This window comes from Perna viridis, chromosome 4 (assembly GCF_037379345.1).
Source record: "Perna viridis isolate PV_CMFRI_1.1 ecotype Kerala chromosome 4, ASM3737934v1, whole genome shotgun sequence".
NCBI classification, from domain to species: domain Eukaryota; kingdom Metazoa; phylum Mollusca; class Bivalvia; order Mytilida; family Mytilidae; genus Perna; species Perna viridis.
Window position 1 is genome coordinate 3,305,556 of NC_142448.1, and position 25,177 is coordinate 3,330,732.

Consider the following 25,177-nt stretch of genomic DNA (forward strand, 5'->3'; position numbering starts at 1 on the left):
GTGCTTCTTCCCTAATCCATGAAAATTGGTATCCACAAACTAAAGTACTTTCACAGTACTGTGTATGTGTCTTTTGTGTATCATATAAAACCAAATCATATTGAGTAGATATTGAGGGCTGATATTACTTGGATACTTGATTCTTGAAATATTTTAACCTTGAAATAACCTGAATTTATCATAACTTAATTTTACAAGTTATATTTCAATACTATATTTTAGGTATATTACCAAATGCATCCAATGGTATCCTTGACACCCTGTATTCTGGTGATATGTATGAAAATGACGAGGTTGAAATTAGAGTGTATGTTATAAAGGGAGGCAGAATAGCATCTGATACACAGAACATATACATTGTTGAAGGAGACCCTCCAATACTTGGACTTCAGTAAGTAATACTTCACAGGCTTCATTAAGCCAAGTATGTAATGTATTAAGATCTTGTTAAATAACACTGTAACAATAAAGTTGAATCACTTTACGTATATCCGTTACACTCTTTATTTCGTACATTATAAGCTAGGACATTGTTGCTTCTTGCAGAGAATTTGACTTTCTTTGTTGATTTAAACCAAAAATCTTTCATAAGACAGTGTTAGCCAATTAATTGCATTATGTGAGTGACGCTGACCTGATCAGCTGACTGTTCCTATACTTGGTATAATTGTTGTTTTTGTGCTAACATATATACATATACATGTGGTATTTGTAATATGTGACAGACTGAAGGATTTCTTAATGCCCTTGGCTATCATTTGGGGTCTCTCATGGATGGTGTCATGCATCGAAGCCTTTACACAGTCCCCGGGCATAGCTATACTTGTGGGTCATGGTATGGTCTGGGAGATTAGTTGTCATGTGACCATGTTCATTGTTTACATGCATTATCACATGATCCAATGTGTGATCTGAAAATTCTATGTACAGCATTTGCTGAATCTTTGACCAAGCAAAATATTTTTTGGGATAAAATCAACACTTTCCAGTTCATGCAAGACAGATAAGTAAGTCAACTTATTGGTCTCTAAGGACGAAAAAAAAATAATGTTGTGTTTCCGAATTTTATGGAAAATCTTTATTATAAAACAAGTGAATAATTTTTGTGTTGATAGATGTATTACTAACTGTAACAGTAAAGTGAATGCAGACAGTAGATACAGCCTGGCTACATACATAGAGGGATGGACCAGAGGTGTTTACTTCTACTATGAGTATGTTAGCTTTCCTTATATCAATATATCAATATAACATTTCTATCAGACAAACAACCACAGGCCCTTGGGACCAGAATTTTTTTTTTATTGTATCTAAAAAATATCATTAAATCATTTTGTTTCCATATTTGAGTTATTATGCGAGTTCTCTGACATGTCCGCTTGTATTTATTGCTGTTTATCCAATGCCTAGTTAGAGAAGTGTATAGATGAAAACTAGGCATAGTATAAACAGCAATAAATAGCAAGCAGACTTGTCAAAGAACAAACATAATAATTCAAATCTGGAATGATTTAATGATATTTATGGTCCCAAGGGCCTGTGCAAACAACATTTTCAATGATCTTTTTATACAAAGTCTTTTGTTGACTGTTGATTAAAGATGAGATGCTTTGATTATTTTAAATATTTTTATTACTAGTACATTTTATGACACATACTTGAAGACTTTACTACGTATATTTTTGCAATTAGATCAGTCAGTTTTTTCCTACAACCTCTTTTTTAAAAAAAAATTTCAGTTGGATTTTATATGGGAGATCTTGGTATAATTATAACTATCAAATACCACTTTGGAAGTGGGAGAGCTATGCCAGTACAGGAAGAAACGGACCAACAATGGCTATACTACCTAACTGTCCTCTTCTGAATGGGAATTCATCTCGATATTACTACTTTAAAGTGAAGACATGGAGATGGGGAACCAATGAAGCTTCTGCTGGTTAGATGGGACAAAATAACGGATGTTTTGAAGTTGAGACAGAAAATTTCATAGAGTTGGATAGGGCAAAACATGATGTTCTGTCAAGACTTTCAAAACCACTGTTATTCTAATTATTTGTGACATCACAGTTAATTTGGTGTACTAGTAATATTAGTAATATTAAAAATTGATGATATTTTTATTATCACAGCAGAATCCTGAAATAGAAAATAACAAGCAGTAAGAACAATAAAAAAAATGATAAAGAGTTGGAAAAAAAAATTAGAAATACAAATCACTTTTATCTATTTCATGGATCTAAAAAGTACAAGTTAATTCCAAGTAAATTCTGTTAAAAGCCTATTGGCTAATGAAAATTAACGGGAATAACAATTAACAGAAACTATCACTTTTAGAGGACTACCCAAAGTTTTCTATGTTTAATTATATTTTTAAAAAGTGAGGTAAATTATTTTCTAATGTGTAATGAAATGCCTGTCTGTCAAAGTAAACAGAAACTGTTGTTGCAAAAAAGAAATTTCTTTTGGATTTCACTGAATTGTTGTTTTACCCATTTAGATCATTTATTAGTAAGTTTTTGCCAAAAAAAATAATGCCTCATTCCTTTGTGATAAAAGGAATATGCAATTAAATAGTGGAATCCACTTTGTCTCTTAAAAATTTAACCTCAAAAATGGGACACATGATTGGGGGTTTTTGACCATGAATACCAATACAGGCCTCTCACTGTCGATATTAGTGGGTTAGTGGAACCAACTGGTGTTGGTGGCGGAGCCCAGCCTTCAGGATACCTGACCAAAGAACTCGGTCAGAGTATGTCCTACTAGAGGCTCGGCTGCTGTGTTGATGCTCTGGCCTACTCCCAGACCCCTCGTGGGTCCAAGAGCGTTTCCCTACTCTGTTTGGGAATACGTCAACGTGTAGAGTGCTAAAAATGGGACATGTCTGAAGTACCAACTATTTATATCGAATACATGGAGTAAATTATGACATATTTAGTTTAAACATATTTTAGTCAAGTATATAATCACAAGCAAATACAGTATACACATTTACATACAAACTGATGGTAGGATTTGGAAAGAAGCTATTTAGCTTATATGACATATTGCAGGTTGGGCCCAGAAGACCTTCTATATAAACGAGAAACCTGAGTCTCACAATGCTTATGTCAACATTAACCCTAGTGTGGGTGTGGCCTATGATACTAAATTCTCAGTAAGGACAGGAGGTTTTTATGATTATGAGGATAGATGGAACTTCAAGCTATATAAATTTGGATATAGATCAGATTATGATAGGCCATATGTCTGGTTTCATGAAGGAAGTAAGTTTATGACATAATTTAATTGTTATGATACTGTTTATTTGTGCCTGAATGAATGTCCATAGAAGCTTATGCTTCCCTTTTCTGTGTCTTCTGTGTTTTACTTCTGATGTTAACAATTTTTCAAAGCTTTATCAAATTTTGCCAGCACTGTGTAAAGAAACTTAAAACTTATGATAGTTTAGCATAATCACCTTGTACAGGCACACATTTGGGGTTATGGATATTTGGATACCGAGGATACAAAATTGTGGCAGTACAGACACAGGAAAGTGAACTTTTAGGTCTTGGTTTAAAGAAATGAGATAGATATTTCAAGGAACTCTATGATTATCAATTGTATTTTATATTGTATTTGTGGTGGTGAAACATATCAATTGTTCAGGGTGTGGGGTCATTATAAAATTAACATTATAAAATGTTTAATTCTCATTCATTTCCCTGTGATTTGTTTCAATAATAATTCATTAAACTTTTATTGAGCCCACTTGAACAATCTAAAACAGAAACAAAAAAAAAAATTGGAATTTTAAAGCCATTACTAATTGCTAAAATCCAAATATTGCTTGTGCTGACTGGGGGTACAATTCTCAGTGCAGATAGGGGAGAAGGAATATACCTTAATATAGCCTTTTATAAGAAATCCAATATTAAGTAGGCATTTCTGATCAGTTGGTGGGGTATGCATACATTTTAGAGGGGTCTCTTATTTAACAGAAATGTCATGTAGTACTAGTATTTATTTCCATGAACTGTCTGAACTTTTCATGGTTGGTTCTATATCTTTGCTTTTGTAAATCAGCAAGTGCCCGTACAGTGTACTAAATTCAGGGCTTATTTCATGTCTTAATTTTGCATTTCAATATATATTTTTTTGTCATTCATCATTGTAGGTATTTGCTTCAACATTTCAGTCCATACCGCCATGATTTTGTATCCCCAGTATCCATATACCCCCAAATGTGTACATGTACATTGTGATAATGAATATAAAAAAAACAACTTTTCTGATCAATCATTTTTTAAATGTTCAAGCTTTCTTTCAGTGTTTTTTTTTCTGTTGTTGATTTTAGTTATATTTTACAATATTTATTCAGTAATATGTCATAATAAACTAATGAACAAATAAGATATTGTGGGTGATGCAATATTTTAGTCCATATGTTTTGGTGATTTCAAAATAAATGTTTATTTTTTTATTTGTTAGGACTTGTTTTTTTATTTATGAGTTAAATGTTTCAATTTTGTTATTATATTGACATGTAAAAGTGTTGACCAGATGCATATTTTAGACATATGCTGAGGTCAAAGGATTTACACAACAATGGAAAATCATAATTGAAATCCTCATTTTTTTATAAATAAATTTGATATGTTTCTTTTACTGAATTTTATTTCATCAGTATTGAGGATTAATTTTTGGAAGGAAAATAGGCAGTACACAGTGATCAATAAAAATAGTCCAATAACTGTGGGCATGGCCTATGTAAATAGCTAGAGCTGTGTTTTATTGATGGATGGAACATCATTTATAAAGTCAAACATTCAATATGATAAACATATTTTAATGATATGCACAGAAAATACATCTGATTATTTTGTTATAAGAGTTTTTTAAAGCACCTTTCCTGAATGTTAATGTGACATATAGATATATATATATTTATATATATCCTGAGATATATGACTTATTTTACTTAACAATATGTTTTTTTTAAATGAACAGGATATCCCAATAACTATGGATCAGAGACCCCAATTCCAGATGGACTTGCAGAGAATGGATACATGGTAGAAATTATAGCTAGAGCCTATGATCAAGTTGGTGCATTTGCTGATGCTTTGAACTATGTTAGGGTATGTATCAGTTTAAAAAGAATGTCCATTTTGATTGGACAAGGAGAAACATCAACATAAGACTTTGTAGATTTTTGTGGGTTATAACATTGAGGAGTCCTTTTGTCATTTTATTTCTCCTATTTTCAACTTTTGGTCTTTGACATTACAAAGGATAATTTTGGACAAAACTATGACTTAACTGAGTTATGTATTTTGCCACCTATGGTGCAAGAAAATATACCATTTTATTTTGTTTTTTTTTAATTTTTCACCTGTTGATGACAAAAAAATCAAAATATATATAGTGCAAAAAATGATTTCTGGTTTTGCAAATTATAAAATGATCATGTCTATTTCTGTTTTAGGTTGACCCAGCAAATCAGCAAGATGTTTCTGATATGTTAGCTAATGCTACCAGTGAAACAGGAATTGTCAATAACTTGTTTGTTGGGGCAGATATAAAGATTGCTCCAGTGGCCAAATGTCTAGGGAAGTTTCTTAATGAAGAATCAGATGCTGCACCATCAGACGCTGATATTGTTGCTACCACAAGTAAGTTATTTGTAATTCCTTGACCCTCTAATTACTTCCAAGATAAAATTAATATGAATTTTCAGTAAATCAATTAAAAATGGATTAACTCATTAAAAATTTGTATACATCTGTAGTATCGACTTATAAATCTCAAGTAAGATAACAATAAAAAACATAACTTTTCCATATATTTTCTGTATATGAAAATTTAAGATAATGAAAAATTATTCATGTACAATTTGAAAAAAATCTTCAATCCTATTTTATGCTCATTTTCACGGCAAAAAATAAAAGTTTTCGGTATATTAGTGTATATCTTTGTTTTTTACTGACTTAGTAATATTATGTTGTACTTCAGTTGCTTCAACACAAGCCTTAAACTTATCTGAGGCAGACAGATTGGCTTTAGAACAACAACTTAAAGCTGAGCGTGAAGCAGCTCGTGTAAGAAGGACAGAGGTTAGTCATTATACTGTGTTAGAAGTACTGAGGTTAGTCATCGTACCGTGTTAGAAGGACAGAGGTTAGTCATTGTACAGTGTTAGAAGGACAGAGATTAGTCATCATACAGTGTTAGAAGGACAGAGGTTAGTCATTATACCATGTGAGAAGGACAGAGGTTAGTCATCGTACCATGTTAGAAGGACAGATGTTAGTCATTGTACTGTGTTAGAGGGACAGAGGTTAGTCATTATACCTTGTTAGAAGGACAGAAGTTAGTCATCATACAGTATTAGAAGGACAGAGGTTAGTCATTATACCATGATAGAAGGACAGAGGTTAGTCATTATACCACCACTGCTCATGTTAGAAGGACAGAGGTTAGTCATTATACCTCCACTGCTCATGTTAGAAGGACAGAGGTTAGTCATTATACCTCCACTGCTCATGTTAGAAGGACAGAGGTTAGTCATTATACCTCCATTGCTCATGTTTATAGGACAGAGATTAGTCATTATACCTCCATTGCTCCTGTTAAGATAGAGGTTAGTCATTATACCTCCACTGCCCATGTTTGAAGGACTGAGGTTAGTCATTATACCTCCACTACTTCTAATCTAAACTTCTTTTTAAGGTTTAAGGTTTAATACATGATATTTACATGTTGTGTTTTTGTTTGATTTAATTTCTTTTGTATTTTTATAATATGTATTTTATTTGATTTACAGACCAGAGCAGCTATATTGAGTGGATTTAAGAGAATATCAACAGCCTCAATAGAAGCTGTTCAGAACACTGCTGCAGCTCTGTCTGAATTGACCAAGAAAGAAAATGAAATGTCAGAAACTGCTCAGGTAAAATACTGGTGTAGCACCAAAAAGATGGCAACTGAATTTCCAACCTTTTTTTGGCAAACTTTATCTCTTTTATACTGGCACAGTGAACCATATTACTTATTTGGCTGTAATAGCAAAATATACTGCACATATATAAACGGTTTGAACCCACAGTAAAATTACCATATTCACCTTTTGAAAAAAAATTTGAAGGCTATGCATTCATTAAGGCCTAAATTTCAATAATTTATCTGAATTTATCTAATAGAGATAAAAATGACATGGTTTGGGTAGGATCTGTGTAGATAAGGAGAGGGTTAACAAACAAAATTAATTTTAAGCCTGAAAAAATAAAAAAAAAAAACTTGTTAACTATTCTCTAAAGGATTGTTTTATAATCAGGGCTTGGATATCTTGAATTTATTGTTGAGCTCTTCAGAATTTGAAACAGGTGAATTATGATGTATTATAAAACTGAAGCTTATTGAATCAAAGAATCTAGTTTAAATCAGAAAAAAATAAATACTATTTTACTTTTGTATAATAGTCATGGCCAAATACATAAATATATTTTGAAACATAAACACATAGAAGCCATTTATTATAGGAAGATAGTGTTGAGATATTGAAAGGCTATACACAGCTGCTTAGTAAAGAAACACAGGTGTCTGCTGACGATAGAGAAGAAACTGCTACTACTATGGTGGAGGCTTTAGGTAAGAACTAGTAATTCAATATCTATGAGACTATGGTGGAGGCTTTAGGTAAGAACTAGTAATTGAATATCTATTAGACTATGGTGGAGGCTTTAGGTAAGAACTAGTAATTCATTATCTATTAGACTATGGTGGAGACTTTAGGTAAGAACTAGTAATTGAATATCTATTAGACTATGGTGGAGGCTTTAGGTAAGAACTAGTAATTGAATATCTATTAGACTATGGTGGAGGCTTTAGGTAAGAACTAGTAATTGAATATCTATTAGACTATGGTGGAGGCTTTAGGTAAGAACTAGTAATTGAATATCTATGAGACTATGGTGGAGGCTTTAGGTAAGAACTAGTAATTCAAGATCTATGAGACTATGGTGGAGACTTTAGGTAAGAACTAGTAATTCAAGATCTATGAGACTATGGTGGAGACTTTAGGTAAGAACTAGTAATTCAAGATCTATGAGACTATGGTGGAGACTTTAGGTAAGAACTAGTAATTCCATATCTATTAGACTATGGTGGAGGCTTTAGGTAAGAACTAGTAATTCCATATCTATTAGACTATGGTGGAGGCTTTAGGTAAGAACTAGTAATTCCATATCTATTAGATTATGGTGGAGACTTTAGGTAAGAACTAGTAATTGAATATCTATGAGACTATGGTGGAGGCTTTAGGTAAGAACTAGTAATTCAGTATCTATGAGACTATGGTGGAGGCTTTAGGTAAGAACTAGTAATTCAGTATCTATGAGACTATGGTGGAGGCTTTAGGTAAGAACTAGTAATTCAGTATCTATGAGACTATGGTGGAGACTTTAGGTAAGAACTAGTAATTCAAGATCTATGAGACTATGGTGGAGACTTTAGGTAAGAACTAGTAATTCAAGATCTATGAGACTATGGTGGAGACTTTAGGTAAGAACTAGTAATTCAATATCTATTAGACTGTGGTGGAGACTTTAGATATACACTCATAGCTAAGTTAAGTATCAACAAGATTATGGTGAACACTATAGAGATACAATCATAATTAAGTTAGATATAAATGAGTATATGGTTGAGGCTTTAGATATTCAATCATTATTATATTGAATATCAATGAGACCATGGTGGTCACTTTTATTAGGTAAACAATTTATTTTTGCTTGAAACAAATTTTTTTTTTTCAAATTGAAATTTTCAAATTTCAAATTAACTGAAAATTAGTATTGTATCCATATTCATTACCAAATGTCTCTTCTCTTTTCTCTGTATTATTGAAGTATGGCTTAAAAGTGACTTTCTTCTGACAGGTAACATGATGCATGCTGCTGGATTTATGTCAGAATCAGCTGAGGACCAGTCTACAGCTTTGTATAATGGGTACTATGAAGTATCAGCTACAACACCATCACCATTCTCTACCACAACACTTACTGCAGGGCAGTACCAAGCTATTCAGGATGAACTTAATAGACAAAAAACAAAGGTTTGCTTCAAGTTATTGGCCTACATAGTATTGTACCAAAACTCTTTCTATTATGATATCTAATATATTAACTTAAGAAATACATGTTCCCAAAGAATTTCAGAAATTTATAATCATTTACTTCATACAGGTGCAGCAAATGGTTTATAGTTTGATCAATAAGTAACCATACTTTACTATAAATACATCATACCTTTGATACTAATCTGACTCAGTATTTTGTAGGGTAAAGAGATATTTCTGAAAGTAGAAGAACAGAAAGAAGAATTAATTAAGACCATATCTAAATACAAAGTGGTAGGGGAGAAAGATGCTGTTTTAGAATCTCCTAAACTCAATATAACATTGAGGAAACGAATGACTATCAATCTTAACAACGGTATGTTGATAAAAACTTCATAACCATGACAGATAAATGCTTTCATACATGTATTTCTCTGTTATTTCTTCTTATTTTACAGAAGAAATAAACAATATAGTGCATTGATGAGAAACAAAGAATGATTTATGGATTAGGCTGAGAATCAGAGGCTCTGTCAATAATTTAAATGTGGGTCATGTCAGATAGACTTATTATTATTAATTTTCTTACAAAGTTTGTATATTGAATGCATGAACTGATGCATAGCAAATTCAATCAATTCAAGTAGTTTCAATCAAAACTGTTAGGATGTCCATCTAGTACTTAATTATTTTTTGTGTTTTAGACCCTTATCTAGAAGTTGGTGGCCATTCAAGTGTTTTACAACCCAAGTCTCAGTCAATATTTGGTGAAACAGGCAATGAAACAACATACCAAGTGGAAATGGAGGTACTGCATGTCTAATTATATTGGTCTTCCAGTCAATACTGACTTTCTGTAAAATGTTACAGACTAAAACCAATATTGTAGACAACATTTTAGACTCTTCTCGAAAAATTTGGTAACAATTTTTGTGGTTTTCGTGGTCGAGTCAGACCACGAAACTTGTTTCCCAATGAAAAGGAGATTCTCATTGATGTGTTTACTAAAACCCTCAAAACAACGAATTGAAGAATTCATGAACTTGTGTATCTTCCATAATCCTTGTAAATTGGTATTCAGGAATTTGTGTACTTTCACTGTAATAATCTGTGTTATAAATAACTACTATAATATTCTGTTAGATAACTTTCATAAACTGTGGAAGTACTATTCTTCGTGGAGTACCAATTTTCCGTGGTTTTCATGAATTGGCCAAACCATGAGATTCAGTGCCCATTGATGTGTATACTGAAAACTTCAAAACCATAAATTCAAAAATCCACAAACTTGTGTCGTTTCCTTGATCCACAAAAATTGGTATTTACAAATTAAAGTACTTTCACAGTAGTATAAATTGCCAAACCAAGCCAATACAGAATAACTGGTTTAAGAACGATATTAGCCTGGTTCTGATTAGGCCAACACAGGAGTTTCAGAACATAATTTGATTTTAGCTTACATTTTGCCTGAAACCCCATTTTCATGTCTATTGAAAATCAAAAATTGAGAAAAAATAAAGACAAAGAATTCAGATGAGAGATGTTTTGGTCAAGGACATCTTCAGATACATATGATGAAGACTATACACCTAATATTGCAAGTATTCAGAGAAACAATTAATTTTCTGTTTACAAAATGGATGAGGTGCTGGGTAAGCTCAATCCTAAAACATGATCATGGTCAACGGTCAATTATTTAAATTTAATATTTCAACAGATGGGAAAAGATTCCATATATTTTCAGTAGTGCAAAACAGATGGCTTTATCCCAGTAAACTGAAATAAAAACTCATATTATAAAACAAGACAATTTGACATCAAATCCGTAAATGAACAAAGATCCAAGTGGTGCTGAGATCATAGATAGAGCTAGAAAGATTGAGAATCATGATGAATATGAATTTGATACACTTATTTCTTTATAAATTTTTGGAACACCTTTTATATTGTTGAGTGTAGTCTCCGCTTCATTCTGTGTTCTTTTTTTTTATCTGAAGACATCTTTGATCAATTCATTATTTCTTTGCTGCATTGGGTTGGTTTATTATTAAAGATATTGTTACATGACGATTTCATCAATATTCGTAATAATATAATATTATAGTTCACTCATAGACTTTATATTTATTTCAATTTTGCAGGCAGAGCGGCAGACAGTTAATGTATACACATGGACAGATACAACTGCTGGTAGTAAGCAAAAGATTTCTAGTGATGTTGTGTCATTGAAGTATCGTAACGATAGTGGAGCTGAAGTACCAGTCCAAGATAATGCACAGATGTTTGATATATTTGTTGACAGGACTAATTATGAAACCTCTGTGGACATTGTGAGAAACATCACACGAGACTGGAACCAGCCAATGGTTATTCACAGTGTTGACATAGAGAATACTGGTTCCCTGCATATTAAGCTAGATCAGATATTGAATGTAACAGATATGATAGATTATATAGAACAAATGTTAGCCAATACTAATAATACAAATGATACACAGACAGAGTTTGCTTTAGAACTGAAACCAGTCGAGTGGTATGTTTTCATAAAGTAAGTTTTTACACAGTTTTATTATTTCCTGAAATTTTGTAATAAATTAATTGAAATGGAAACTCTATCAGATATTAGTGTGAGAGGAACATTAAGTCTTTGCTTACAGTATTGAGTATGTTATTGTTTTTTTATAAGTGTACATCAGTAATAAAACTATTAAATGTACTTGGATAAGACAGATTGTGTCTGTGATTATGATTCAGAAAAAAAAAAACATCAGACTGTGTATTATCATCAATGCTAAAGACATTTCTGTTGATTATAGAGCTGAATCAGCACCAACTACAGACGACTATGATTTTAACTGTACGCTACCACTGACAGATGAAGCTATGGCAGAGATGCTTAGTTACTTAGATACAATGGTTTATGAGAATGATACAACTGCTGATCGATCCAGTTACATCAATGAACGTCCAGACAGATATACCTGCTTCTACACTAGTAACTTTCTTAACAGGTAATAGTAAGAAGTAGTTTTAATTCTCTGTCTTGAACCATATTGGAAAAAATGGCAAAAAACCATTTCCAGACCCAGTTTTTGACCATTAAAACAAATGACCTTGACCTTTGACCTTTGATCTTGGTATGTCCTGGTAGCATTTATGCTCCTGGTCAAGAAAACGTATGGTTCTTTGGTACTTTTCTTTGAAGTGTATAAAAAAAAATTAACTGATCCTGTTGAAATAGCATAAAAAATCAGTTTTTTGGCCATGTCTCTTACAATTTCGAAAATGTTGGATGAACACCTCTACTTTTCTTGTAGAGCTTGTTATTCTGAACATCTTTGTCATTTACAGTACACCTCTATCTGCAACGGTTTGTGACTTATAAGCCCAAAATTGCAAAAATCACAAAAATACTCGTTTTCGGGCTATAACATCAAAACACTACATTAAAATGCTTAGTGTTCTACATAACAAATGAAGATCTCACATTTTATGTGTCCGTCATTTTCTTCTGTCTGTTACCGTTTTCAAGTCCACCCCATAACAAGGCCAAGGTCAAATTTCAGTTACCTTTGACCTTTGACATTTTTAAACACACAACAAATTATCTACGATCAACAGTGAAGGTCCCAGTCTGTATGATTTATGGTTTTAATGTTAAGTGACCAACCAAATTTTAAGTCACTAAATCACATAACCAGGGAAACCTCAAATTTTTTCGAAACATTGTCAAGTAGTACTGCCCTCTGTTTCTGAACATTTGGAACTTTCTGCTTATGTGTACCTATAATAGTTTAAGAAATTTTTACAAAATTAGTTTTCCCGCTATGGGGCAGATAACTCTGGAATGACAAATGATCACGTCTCACAGGGTTAATTCCAAAGTCTTATCTCAGATTGCAAAAGATGGTCAAAATTTTGTGGCAATACGATTTAATCACAAGCGGGGAAATCGGGCGGCAGAAAACAAAAAAAAAGAATAATAATAATCAGAAGAAATACAAGGTCTTCCCTTTGAAATTGAAAAGACTTTGATTAAATTAAGATAATGAAAAATCACCGTGAAACATTGGACAATACCAACTATATAATCAAAAACACTGAAACATTTGAACTTGAGCTTGATATAACAAATCAAGATATTAAGCAAAAAACTATCATGCCAAGAACTTACTTGAAAACTTTAAAGGAAATAAAATGCATCACTATGCAATTTCAAGCCCTCACATGGTGATAGTGTGATTTATAATTGTAATTTAGAAAATATTGTAGTGAATCATATGACCTAACTGTTGAGATTGTCCAGGAAATATATTGTACAACTTCTCGCAACAACTTTGGCCAACTATGTTGGCTTAGGGGGAGTGAAGGTTACTGTGAAAATAATTGTCTAGATAGAAATCATGTCTTTGTATAGCATGGCCGTCAATTCACCCATAGTGTCTACACATTGGAGCAGTGACCAGGACTTAACTAGAAAGATTGAAGTCCATTCGGTATGGAAACAGGAGCCCTGTTACCAAACTTTGCTCAAAGTTTGAAGAGGCAAGATACATACAAGATTGCAACAGGATTGAAGTGATAGTCATTTCTCAGAGACTGATTAAGAAACAGACATTCTTGGAGGAACTTAATGAACAAATCATGAATGTGACGGATACAGAGAACATTGACCAAGAAATCATGGACTCAGATGAACATTCTGTAAACCTGGAGACTAGAGTCATGGAGATGCATAAGTTTGTAAAAGTTATCGAAGCCCAAATGTCACTGTGGAATGGAACAACGGTTCCCATTACATTAAAAGAATGGAACAAAGGTTCCCATTACATTGAACACACTCAACGTTTTCTTCAAGATCTAGTACTCATTGCCTACCAAAACTCACATTCCTAGCTCTCTGCAACAACATATTGGATTTGCAAAGTTTTTGGCAGCTGAGTAAGCTGTGCATCTAAATATATCGTTAAGAGATGTTCAATGTTTTAAGTACCTGAAAGCCCAACTCACTGGAGAAGCATTGCAATCAATAACAGTGTTTGCTTTAACTAATGTTATCTACATGGAAGCCCTAAACTTGCTCAGGAAAGGTCACGGAGCATACATAAAAGCCCTACTTCAAATGCCATCCAGAAACAACCTCACAAGCTTGAAGCTACAATTTACAATAAAATGGAATTGATCAGGTGCGGATCCAAGGACTGGTGTACCTGGCGTATGCCCCCCCCCAAAATCGGTAAGAAAAAAAAGTTTTGGCTCCATAACATTTTTTGCCTTGCTTTGCACTGCATTTAATTCAATTAACACCCCCTTAAACTCAAATCCTAGATCAGCCCCTGGTGATGAGTGTAAAACTGTAGATTCTTGTTATTGAGACAAATCACTTGATAGATGCTCCAATGTGCTACTTAAAACCACTATTTGTGCCAGTTGGGTTAGAAATCATGACCATAGATACCCACCTACTGTTTGATGAAGGAGCCCAGAGATCTTTCATAAGTATTCAAAGGACTTAGAATAAACAAAAAAGGTACAGAAAAGATACACTAGTCATCATTTGGAAGTAAAACCAACAATGTCAGATATTTAGAAAAATCTACAGTATACCTACAAGCAGACGACGGAAAGAGGTCACCCATCAAAGTACTTGTAGTACCAACAATAGCCATGCTGCTACAGAACCGTCGGTAAATTAGACTGTAATTTGAAGTACTTATGAGAATTGAAATAAGTGCATCTAGTGACACAAGACAATTCATTTGAGATATCCCTTGCAGATTATTACTGGTACATAGTAGAGGACTTTATGGTGCTGAAAAGTCTAAGATCAGATACTTTCTGTCAGGACTGGTGAAATATGACAGATATATATCAGGAACATCTCCTATTCAATACACTTAGAAGCCACAAAATAGAAGAATGCATGATGGAGTTGTTTTGGAAGTTAGAATCAGTTGGGACAAATAGCAATAAAACTGATGATGAAGGTGACATATTTTTGAGAATGTACCAAAATCAATCAATCGAATTTCCAGACAATAAGTATATTGCAAAATTGCAATGGAAACATAATCACAATGAAACACAAAACAGAAAATGTAATCAGATGTCTAAGCAAGCACCCAGATTTACTTGTAAAGTACAGAGACATCATCAAGGAACAGGAACGTTGAGGATTTATAGAAAAAATTGACACAAATGCGCAGACCCCAGAGAAAATTCACTATATACCTTATCACCCAGTAACAAAGGAATTGAGCACGACACCAATCCGAATAGTCTATGACTGCAGTTGTCGTCAAATGTTTGACCAGCCAAGTTTGATTGATTATCTCATGGATACCCCCAGCCAAAACTGAATGACTTGACATGTAATTTATGAAGATTAAAACCAGTAGCTTTATCTACAGATATCGAGAAAGATTTCCTTCATGTTGGCTTGCATGAAGATAATAGACATGACCCGCTTTTTATGGTTATCCAACCCATCAGATCAGCATAGTCTATTTCAGGCATACAGATTCAAATCAGTACTTTTCAGCACCACGAGCTCACTGTTCATAATAAATGCAACACTTCTCAAACATCTTGAACTCAACAGGACCAAGATACCCAAATAATGGAATGAGATTTATATGTAGACAATATCATTTTTATGCCTACAGGGTGAAAGTGAAGCAATGAAATACTTGAGAGAAGCTAGGAGCATGATGATCAAAACAGGAATTAACTTGAGGTCATGGACTTCCAACAATGAAAAAGTAAGAGAGTTAGTGCAAGGCGAATAAGTAGTAGATCAAGACAAATAAACGAAAATTCCTGAAATGTTACAGAATAATGAAACTGATGAAATATTGTGTCAGAAATAAGATTAACAACAAAATTACAGAACATTAATCCAGTTCATAATCAAGTCAAGTCCAAAATAAATCTGGCAAAATAGATATTACACCATTGTAGCAGCTGGTACTGCAATAGTCCTGATTTGGTACAAGCACTTCAGATGAAATGGTGGGTTAAATCTAGGTTTTACAGTGCACTAAATCTCCTTCTTCCATTGTGGTGTGACTATACCAGTGGTGATTAAAAAGCATTTGCATGCTATTTTCATAATCTGTAAACCAGCAGTCACATCAGCTCAAAGAACATTTTACAAAAACAGTCATTACTCATTGTTTTAGAATAAACAGTGTTTTTCAACTAAGGACTGATATCTAAAAAAGAATTTTGTAAGAGACCTTTTAAGACGTATTTCCTCATACCCCTGATTCAGGAGACTGTTAGGCAGATATTTATGGCATTCAAGGAAATCAGAGTAGTTAGTACTTTTTGACAGAAATAGCCAAAGACATCACACAGGCAGGCGAAATAGTGATTCAGAGATACTACTTCAACAATAATATGACATCAGAACCACTCATTCTTTATGTTTTCACAGATGCAAGTCGAAATACATGTGGATCAGTAGTGTATCTTAGAGTAGCACCACTGAAACAACTGACACTCCCTCGACTTAAGTTGATGGCAGTAGTAGTAGGTACCTGATTATCTTCACATATAAGTTCAACACTTCAATTCAACATCATATTTTGGTCAGAGCAGTATTGTGGTTCAGTGGACCAAGTCTACTAAACATTTTTTAGCGAACTGTGTGCATGAAATCTAGGAGCTGACTAACAATTGCAAATGGCTATATTGTCCAACTGATCAAAACCTTGCAGATATTTTGACTAAAGGAATTACTGCAGGTCTGTTTAAAGAGAGCTCATTGTGGGCACATGGACTGTACTGGTTAAATGATGAGTCAGTGGCTGTCATCACATATTCCGAGTGAAACTGTTTTATCAAATATCACAGAGGAGACTGAAATACAGGATTGTATGAGCAATAGTGAGCAGAAAAGGGAGGATGCATCAAACATTATTGTTATAGGCATTACATGATTTGGATCATACCCTAAATTAGTGCTCGAAAAAGCTTATGTCCAGAGATTCACATATAATTGCTTACATGACCAGGAATCTAGAAAACATAGATCATTGGAATCTGCCGAGATTCAATCTGCTCTAAAATTATGGATTTTACATAGTCAAGAAAAAACATATGGTGACGAAATGGGCTATTTGAGGAACAAAGAACAACAGAAAACAAGCAAACGGCTGACTATGACGTTGCTGTGGGCTTAAATTAACCTCAATGTGAAAATAAATGTTTAGATAAAAACCATGTCTTCATATAGAATTGCCATTGAGTCACCCATAGTGTCCACACAAACTCATTTGACTTGCTCTGTAATATCAAAGGAGCTGTACCACTGTAGCTAGTATGTGTCAAGTTTGGTTGGTTGTAAATCTTGTAAGATGTGGACTCTAATTGAAGATATCTTCTCTAATCTGTGAGATAGTAATTTGATTTCATGTCAGTCAATCAAGTTTTGATGAGGATCATAAACCTTCTGTAGTGATGATATTAAAAAAGACAGAACTTACCTCTGATTAAGAAGTTTATTTGATAATATCTGTGTCATACAGCTCACAGACTCGACTTTGTGAAATGTATACTCCATAGGCTGGAAATGTTGGTATGTTGCGACTTAGAAGGAAGAAGTTTACAATGTGGGGAAATTGAAATCATCACAAATGTAGGAACAGTTCGCCAATTCATTCCCATAGGTAATCTGATGGTCATCTGGAACACAAAATCTTGTTGACCAATATGATAAAATTTATTGCTCTTGAAAGATAATTTATGCAGATATTAGCTTTTATCTTGAAAACAGACAACGATATACAGAATGAAACTTTTATTTGAATCTTTATTACATGTTCCCATTGTGTACCTACTTTTTTTAGAGTTTGATCCAAATAGATTTGGAGGTTTCCCATAGCAAAACATGGACTATGCCATTTATGGATATGAGGACATGAAGTACTTATTATCAGTAACCCTTTTAACATCAATGTGTGGAATTCGTACAACTTTCACAGTATCTTAATTACATAGGTCAACTTATAATGTGCGCCTTCTATTTAAAATTGTGATCCAAATCAATATCGTAGTCAAAAGGTGTATGTTATTGAATGGGGGAGTGGGGTATCAATTTAGTTTTTGTAGTTCTTTTTATATGACCTCAAAAAAGTTTGAGGTCATATAATGGTGTGGTACAGTGTCATCTTTTATGTTGTCATCTTTTGTGTTGTCATCATCCACTTGTTTTTGTGTGATTAGTTAAAAATTAGTGAGTAGATCTTTATTTTATAATGAAGTTCCAAACCACAAAAGGAAAATTAATATTGATTTTGGGGGATATGGCATGAACTGTATAAAAATTAGAGTCGAAAAAGGGACTAGAATGAAGCATTTCATAAAATGCTAGTCAAGTAAAGCATAGGGATGCCAATAATATTTTTCCTCAATATTCTATACCACAATGGCCAGAGTGGTTTTAATTTCTGAAACAAGCATTTTCCATATGTCTGGCCAATAACTTGAGAAATTATATTACAAGGTGCCACATCACGAAAGGAAGCCCAGAATTTATTTTAGGGCTTGTGACTTGAGCCAAGTAAGAATAAAGGGCCACAAAGGGGCCATAAACATGTAACTTTTTTTTCTGATTCCTTGATTACAATATAAGTAAAAGAGAATAGATCACTTTGAAATTGTACCACAAGGTGCAATACCCCCAAAGAAGGTTGGGATAGATTTTGGAGGTTTTGACAGGAAACATTTTGCAATAAGGGGCAAAAAGTGACCACTTTAGTTCTGATTAAATTCTTTTCCTGTGTCAAATATCTACTGTTAATCAAAATCAAAATTCAAAGCTGTGTAAAGTTTGAATGATGTGTCCATACTTACCCCAGCTGTTCAAGGTTCGACCTATGATCGTATATAACTGCACCCTGTGAAACATTTTATTATTTTCAGGAATGAGACAACAACATATTACATAGGTATCAAGCACCTGTTGATGAATATGAGTGAAGATGATCCTGATTACTGGTTGTACTACTCTACTCTACCACCAACAACAACAACCACCGAACCAACGACAACAACCATTGTCTATACAACCATGTGTTATGAATTTTGGAAAAGTGATTATGATGATTATGAAGACTGGATGGATGACAATGATTTGGATTCAAAAAATGTGGATATTACAAAGATATCTAAGTGGAAGAGAAGAGCTTGTACAAGTAAGTTTCAATGAATTGTTGAGAATTAGTGGTTAATAACTTAATCAGTAGACCTAGCCTGTATATAGCCTGTATATCACAAATCTTACATTGAGGTAATTCTAATCACAAAACATATTATATTATCAATGTCTTATTCTAAATTCTTATTCCATTTACTTAAGTTTTTATTTGCTTCTCTGGGACATTCTGTTTCTTTTGAAATAGTTTTTGTGTCACCTGGCAAGACTAAGGTATTTCTTTTCCAATGTTGTCATTGGCTTTGGCAGTTGTGTCCAAGTTGTGATCATAATGTTAAATTTCTGATTAGGTGATTTTAATTTGAACGACTTATGCTAGGTATGTATTTAGCATCATTATATCTCAATTCTGTATCCATTAACTCCTGCAGTCAGGCTCTGTTGACATTGAAATTTCTTAATAAGTTTTCTGTCGGTTAAACATGACTTGTACTAGGTCGATTGTATTTGGTATGTATTGCTTAATATTTCACAGTTCAGTAACTTTTTCATACATATGCCCCACAGTCTACTGACTTTGATGTTTACATTACTGTAGGCTCAGGAATTCTTTCTACTTAGGTGTTGTTAAATGGTTGTTTGGATATGATAAATTGTCAATAATATATAAAATTGTTACTATATCAACTTTTGATTAACAGTGTCCATGTGTGACATATCTCTCTGATAACAGTTTATTGGAGATTTTTGTCCCAACTGCTTTGAAAATAAAGGGCTCAAAGGGGAAATTAGGCATTGAATCAGATTTCAGATACCTCTTATGGTTTCCACAATGTAAGTGGCAGAAGGGGGCCATGCCAAAAAAAAATCAGCTTTTTTTATTTATGGTCAGATTGGTCCCAAGTCAGGAATTTCAGACCTCTGTATGTCTTGTTTCTTTTTCACCTTTAGTTTATTTTTTATGTTACTTCAGTATATAGAAGCAACTCTTTTTACTGAACATGTGTAAAACAATGTTTTGGGGCCAGCTGCAGCCTGCCCTGTGGTATGATGATTTCCTGGTAGTTCATTGAAGATCAATGGGTGGCCTTGGGCTGACATTTTCATCCTGGTGGGGATGTTGTCTCTTTGGCATATACACCATACCTTTTCTCATTATATTAAGTGTGTAAAAACCAAATATTGTGTCCACACTTGCCCACTTGTCTTGGTCAACATCTTTTGTTGTCTGTCCCTGTCATATCCCTTTTCATTGTTAACATAATCTTCTCATTTAAAACTACTTAACCAATTATAACCAAACTTGGAATAAATGTTCCTTAACTGATGTTCATCCATTAACAAATGTGGCTGCTTTTACTAAAGATAGACCAAAGGGTCAAACAGCTGTTTCTTTAAATGTCACAAAAGTTATTAGGTTCAAACTAAGGCTGACATGAGGGTCGGAGATTTAAATCTTTCAATGGTGAAACTGTTGAAATTCATTTGATTCATTTTCGTGTCATTGTCCTTTTTTTTACATTGTTTTTGCTATTTTGTTGTTATTATACCTCCCACAAACAATTTTTTTTTTGGGGGGGACATATGATTCACCCTGTCTGTTCATCTGTACATCTGTCTGTCTGTCCATCTGTCCACATTTCTTGTAAGAGCATCTCCTCTTAAATTGCTCAAGGGATTTTGATGTAATTTTGTAGGAAGGTTGGGTATCATATGTTGATGTCCTTGAAGGATTATAATTATTGTCAGAGGTCTCAAAGGAAGATATTTTAAATTAAGAGTTTTTTTCATGTTAAAACAATTCCTCGATTTTATTTTTAGGAATATTGGGTATCTTATGTAGATGGGTATGAAGGAATGTAATTACTGTCAGAGGACTAAAGGGGGATAATTCAAATTAAGGGGTTCACATGTTAAAACCAAGCAAGCCTAAACTGCTCAAGGGATGTTGATGAAATTTTAAAGGAAGATTAGGTATCATATGTTCATGTGCATGATGGATTCTAATTACTGTCAGATGATGAATAAAAGAGATAATTCAACATGTGTTGTACATTTGTGTCAATTCAAAGCGTGGTATTTTTTTTTGTGAGCTTGCTCACAATATTTCTAGTTATTTTTATATTTACATTTCCTTTGAAACTAATTGACCATTTTAAGACTTGGTATAAATGTGACTTAGTGTATTCTAATTAGAATTGGTGTGTTTTTTTTTTATCAGCTAACTGACAAACATGGCTGCCATTACTTAGATAGGCCATAGAAGTCATACTGTTTGACTGGATCATAATTTTTTTCTGATTTGTTAACATTCCTTCATAAATTTAATTTTTATTTTAAAGATATTATATGTGCTGATAATAAGAAAAAGGGATATTTCATTCAATGTGAAATTGAGATTTGGTACAGGGAGCAGCATTTTTGAAGTTTTACTATAAAACTTATTTTTTTTGTGTTGCATAATGAAAATAAATAAATAAGAAAAGATGCTTATCCTCAATATTATTGCTAATGCATTAAAAACAAAGGCATTAATTCCTGTCAACAATTTTACACCTTATCTATAGTTTATATATACACACATTTTGCTTATTTCTTAGATTTACAGATATAAAGATAAGCAGGTCTTATGGAAGGGGTGTGTATATATAATACCAAAGAAAATAACTACTGAACCATTCCTACTAATGCACACAGTTAATATATGAGTTTATTTCCAGTATGTGTATTTCTCACATTTTGCAGAGGTAGGTAACATTCTTGCTATAATAGTTTTTTTTTCACACAGATTACCCAAAGACAAAGAAACCAAAAAAAGTTAAGGCAACTGAAGCCCCACCATTGCCTCCAGAACCAGCTTATAAACAGGCTGTCTACAGACTCAGTATCTTCAGTGCTTATTGTATATGGTGGGATAGAACTACTGACCAGTGGTCTAATGAAGGATGTGAGGTAAGCCATGATTACTCACTGTAGAACTACTGACTAGTGGTCTAATGGAGGAAGTGAGGTAAGCCATGATTACCTACTGTAGAACTACTGAGCAGTGGTCTGATGGAGGATGTGAGGTAAGCCATGATTACCTACTGTAGAACTACTGACTAGTGGTCTAATGGAGGATGTGAGGTAAGCCGTGATTACCTACTGTAGAACTACTGACTAGTGGTCTAATGGAGGATGTGAGGTAAGCCATGATTACTCACTGTAGAACTACTGACTAGTGGTCTAATGGAGGATGTGAGGTAAGCCATGATTACTCACTGTAGAACTACTGACTAGTGGTCTAATGGAGGATGTGAGGTAAGCCTTTATTACCTACTGTAGAACTACTGAGCAGTGGTCTGATGGAGGATGTGAGGTAAGCCATGATTACCTACTGTAGAACTACTGACTAGTGGTCTAATGGAGGATGTGAGGTAAGGTGTGATTACCTACTGTAGAACTACTGACTAGTAGCCTAATGGAGGATGTGAGGTAAGCCGTGATTACCTACTGTAGAATTACTGACCAGTGGTCTGATAAAGGATGTGAGGTAAGCCTTTATTACTGAATGTAGAGCTACTGACCAGTGGTCTGATGAAGGATGTTAGGTAAGCCATGATTACTCACTGTAGATCAATTGACCAGTAGTCTAGTGAAGGATGTGAGGTAAGCCATGATTACCTACTGTAGAACTACTGACCAGTGGTCTAATGAAAGATGTGAGGTAAGCCATGATTACTCACTGTAGAGCTATTGACCAGTAGTCTAATGAAGGATATGAGGTTAGCCATGATTACCTACTGTAAAACTACTGACCAGTGGTCTAATGGAGGATGTGAGGTCAGCCATGATTACCCACTATAGAATTACTGACCATTAATCTTATGAAGGAGGTGAGGTAAGCTTTTATTACTCTTTGTAGAACTACTGAGGAGTGGTCTGATGAAAGATGGTGGGTAAACCATGATTACCCTTTGGAGGACTACTGACCTATGGTCTCATGAAAGATGTGAGGTAAGCCATGATGACTCTTTGGAGAACAACAAACCAGTGGTTTCATGAAGGATGTGAGGTAAGCCATGATTACTATTTGTAGAACTACTGACCAGTGATTTAATGAAGGATGTGAGATATGCCTTGATTACCTACTGTAGAACTACTGACCAGTGGTCTAATGAAGAATGTGAAATAAGTCATGATTACTCAATGTAGAGCTACTGACCAGTTGTCTGATGAAGGAGGTGAGGTAAGCCTTGATTACTCCTTGGATAATTACTAACCAGTGGTCTAATGAAGGATATGAGGTAAGCCATGATTACTCACTGTATAACTATTGACCACCAGTCTGATGAAGGATGTGAGGTAAGCCATGATTACTCACTATGGAACTGCTGACCAATGATCCGATGAAGGATGTGAGGTAAGCCTTGATTACTCTCTGGAGAATTACTGACCAGTGGTCTAATGAAAGATGTGAGGTAAGCCATTATTATTCCCTGTAGAATTACTGACCAGTGCTTTTATGAAAGATGTGAGGTAAGCCATGATTACTCACTGTAGAACTACTGACCAGAGGTCTGATGAGGGACGTGAGGTAAGCCTTGATTATTCCCTGGAGAATTACTGACAAGTGGTCTAATGAAGAACATGAGGTAAGCCTTGATTATTCCCTGTAGAATTATAGACCAGTGTTCTTATTGAGAAGGTGAAATAAACCTTGATTTTTTGGTTCTTTTTAAAACAGTTAAATGAAAAGATTAACTCTCCAAGTAGTATCAACTCAACTTAAGCAGCAAAGACTTTGCTTTTCTTCTTTTTACTTTATTTTACCACTAACATCCCAGAACCATGTCCTTTCAACCATCAGACCACAATCAGCTCTGGACCATATTCACTGCCTACCATGCCATCTGACATCCTTTTGTATTTTACTATTTTCAGGTTGGACCACTATCAACTCCAGACCGTATCCACTGCCTCTCCAGCCATCTGACATCCTTTGCTGCAGGTTTTGCTGTTCCCATGAACACAATAGACCTGAATGATTCAGCTTTTACTAAGCTGGATGAGAATCCCATTATTTTCTGCACCATGGTATCTCTGATGTGTCTGTATTTGTTGATGTGTATATGGGCTCGTAAAAGGGATCTTCTTGATAGAATTATGGTAAGGAAAACATGTATCTTTGGATGGAGATGTTAAATCCTTGAAAAGATCCATTTAAGTACCATTCAATATAAAATTCAGACACTGCCAATGATAGAAGTAATACAATGTGTAGAAAAAAAACAATGATTTTTTTTCAGTCTACACACACCAAATTCTTATGTTGCTGTAGTCCTTTCTTTATACATATCCCACTTTAATCAACCAAATCTTCATTACAATCAATATCTCAACAGTACAACATTGTAATGAGGGAGAGTAATCAAGAGAACCAAGGTTATAGCGGTAATCAAAAGAATGCATTCCAGGGACAAAGACCAGACATGGAAAACAGACATACACAACAAAGAACATAAAGTAACTAAGATCATACATACAAAGTAACAAAAGCAAATGAGGAACTCAGACTCCACTAAAAACTGGGAGCATGGACCAGGTGCACTGGTAGGGTAAGCGTCCTCTGCTTTTCTAGAAATACATGACTTTGGTTATATTGTAGGTAACCTGTTTCTGAATTAGGAATAAAAGAGAGTTTTGTGTGTTTTTAACATGTATATATAACCTCAAATGTTTATAAAGATGGCTAATTTAAGTTTCAGTGAAGTAATGTGTCTTCAGAGTAATGATTTATAGTGTTCAAGGCGGTATGCCGGGAATACAATTTATCCAATCAAACATCTAAAAAGAAAAAAAAATTAATGCTGGAGCTCATTTTTGCAATGAATGCCTCTTAAAGCGATATTTGTTGAATTTCTATAGAGTAACTC

General features: G+C 34.0%; 1 protein-coding gene across 1 annotated transcript in view; it reads left to right on the forward strand.

Annotated features, from left to right (window-relative positions):
- LOC148618469 (uncharacterized) overlaps nucleotides 1-25,177 on the forward strand; it is a 53,034-nt gene that overhangs the window by 15,129 nt on the left and 12,728 nt on the right. The window contains exons 12-28 of the mRNA XM_088577451.1: nucleotides 223-391; nucleotides 1,116-1,214; nucleotides 1,740-1,939; nucleotides 3,057-3,269; nucleotides 4,996-5,126; nucleotides 5,474-5,660; nucleotides 6,001-6,101; nucleotides 6,812-6,937; nucleotides 7,527-7,635; nucleotides 8,925-9,100; nucleotides 9,326-9,479; nucleotides 9,808-9,911; nucleotides 11,245-11,651; nucleotides 11,920-12,114; nucleotides 19,031-19,302; nucleotides 22,051-22,214; nucleotides 24,186-24,410. Of these exons, the coding sequence (XP_088433577.1) occupies nucleotides 223-391; nucleotides 1,116-1,214; nucleotides 1,740-1,939; nucleotides 3,057-3,269; nucleotides 4,996-5,126; nucleotides 5,474-5,660; nucleotides 6,001-6,101; nucleotides 6,812-6,937; nucleotides 7,527-7,635; nucleotides 8,925-9,100; nucleotides 9,326-9,479; nucleotides 9,808-9,911; nucleotides 11,245-11,651; nucleotides 11,920-12,114; nucleotides 19,031-19,302; nucleotides 22,051-22,214; nucleotides 24,186-24,410 (3,032 nt within the window). The remainder of the gene's footprint in view (nucleotides 1-222; nucleotides 392-1,115; nucleotides 1,215-1,739; nucleotides 1,940-3,056; nucleotides 3,270-4,995; nucleotides 5,127-5,473; nucleotides 5,661-6,000; nucleotides 6,102-6,811; nucleotides 6,938-7,526; nucleotides 7,636-8,924; nucleotides 9,101-9,325; nucleotides 9,480-9,807; nucleotides 9,912-11,244; nucleotides 11,652-11,919; nucleotides 12,115-19,030; nucleotides 19,303-22,050; nucleotides 22,215-24,185; nucleotides 24,411-25,177) is intronic.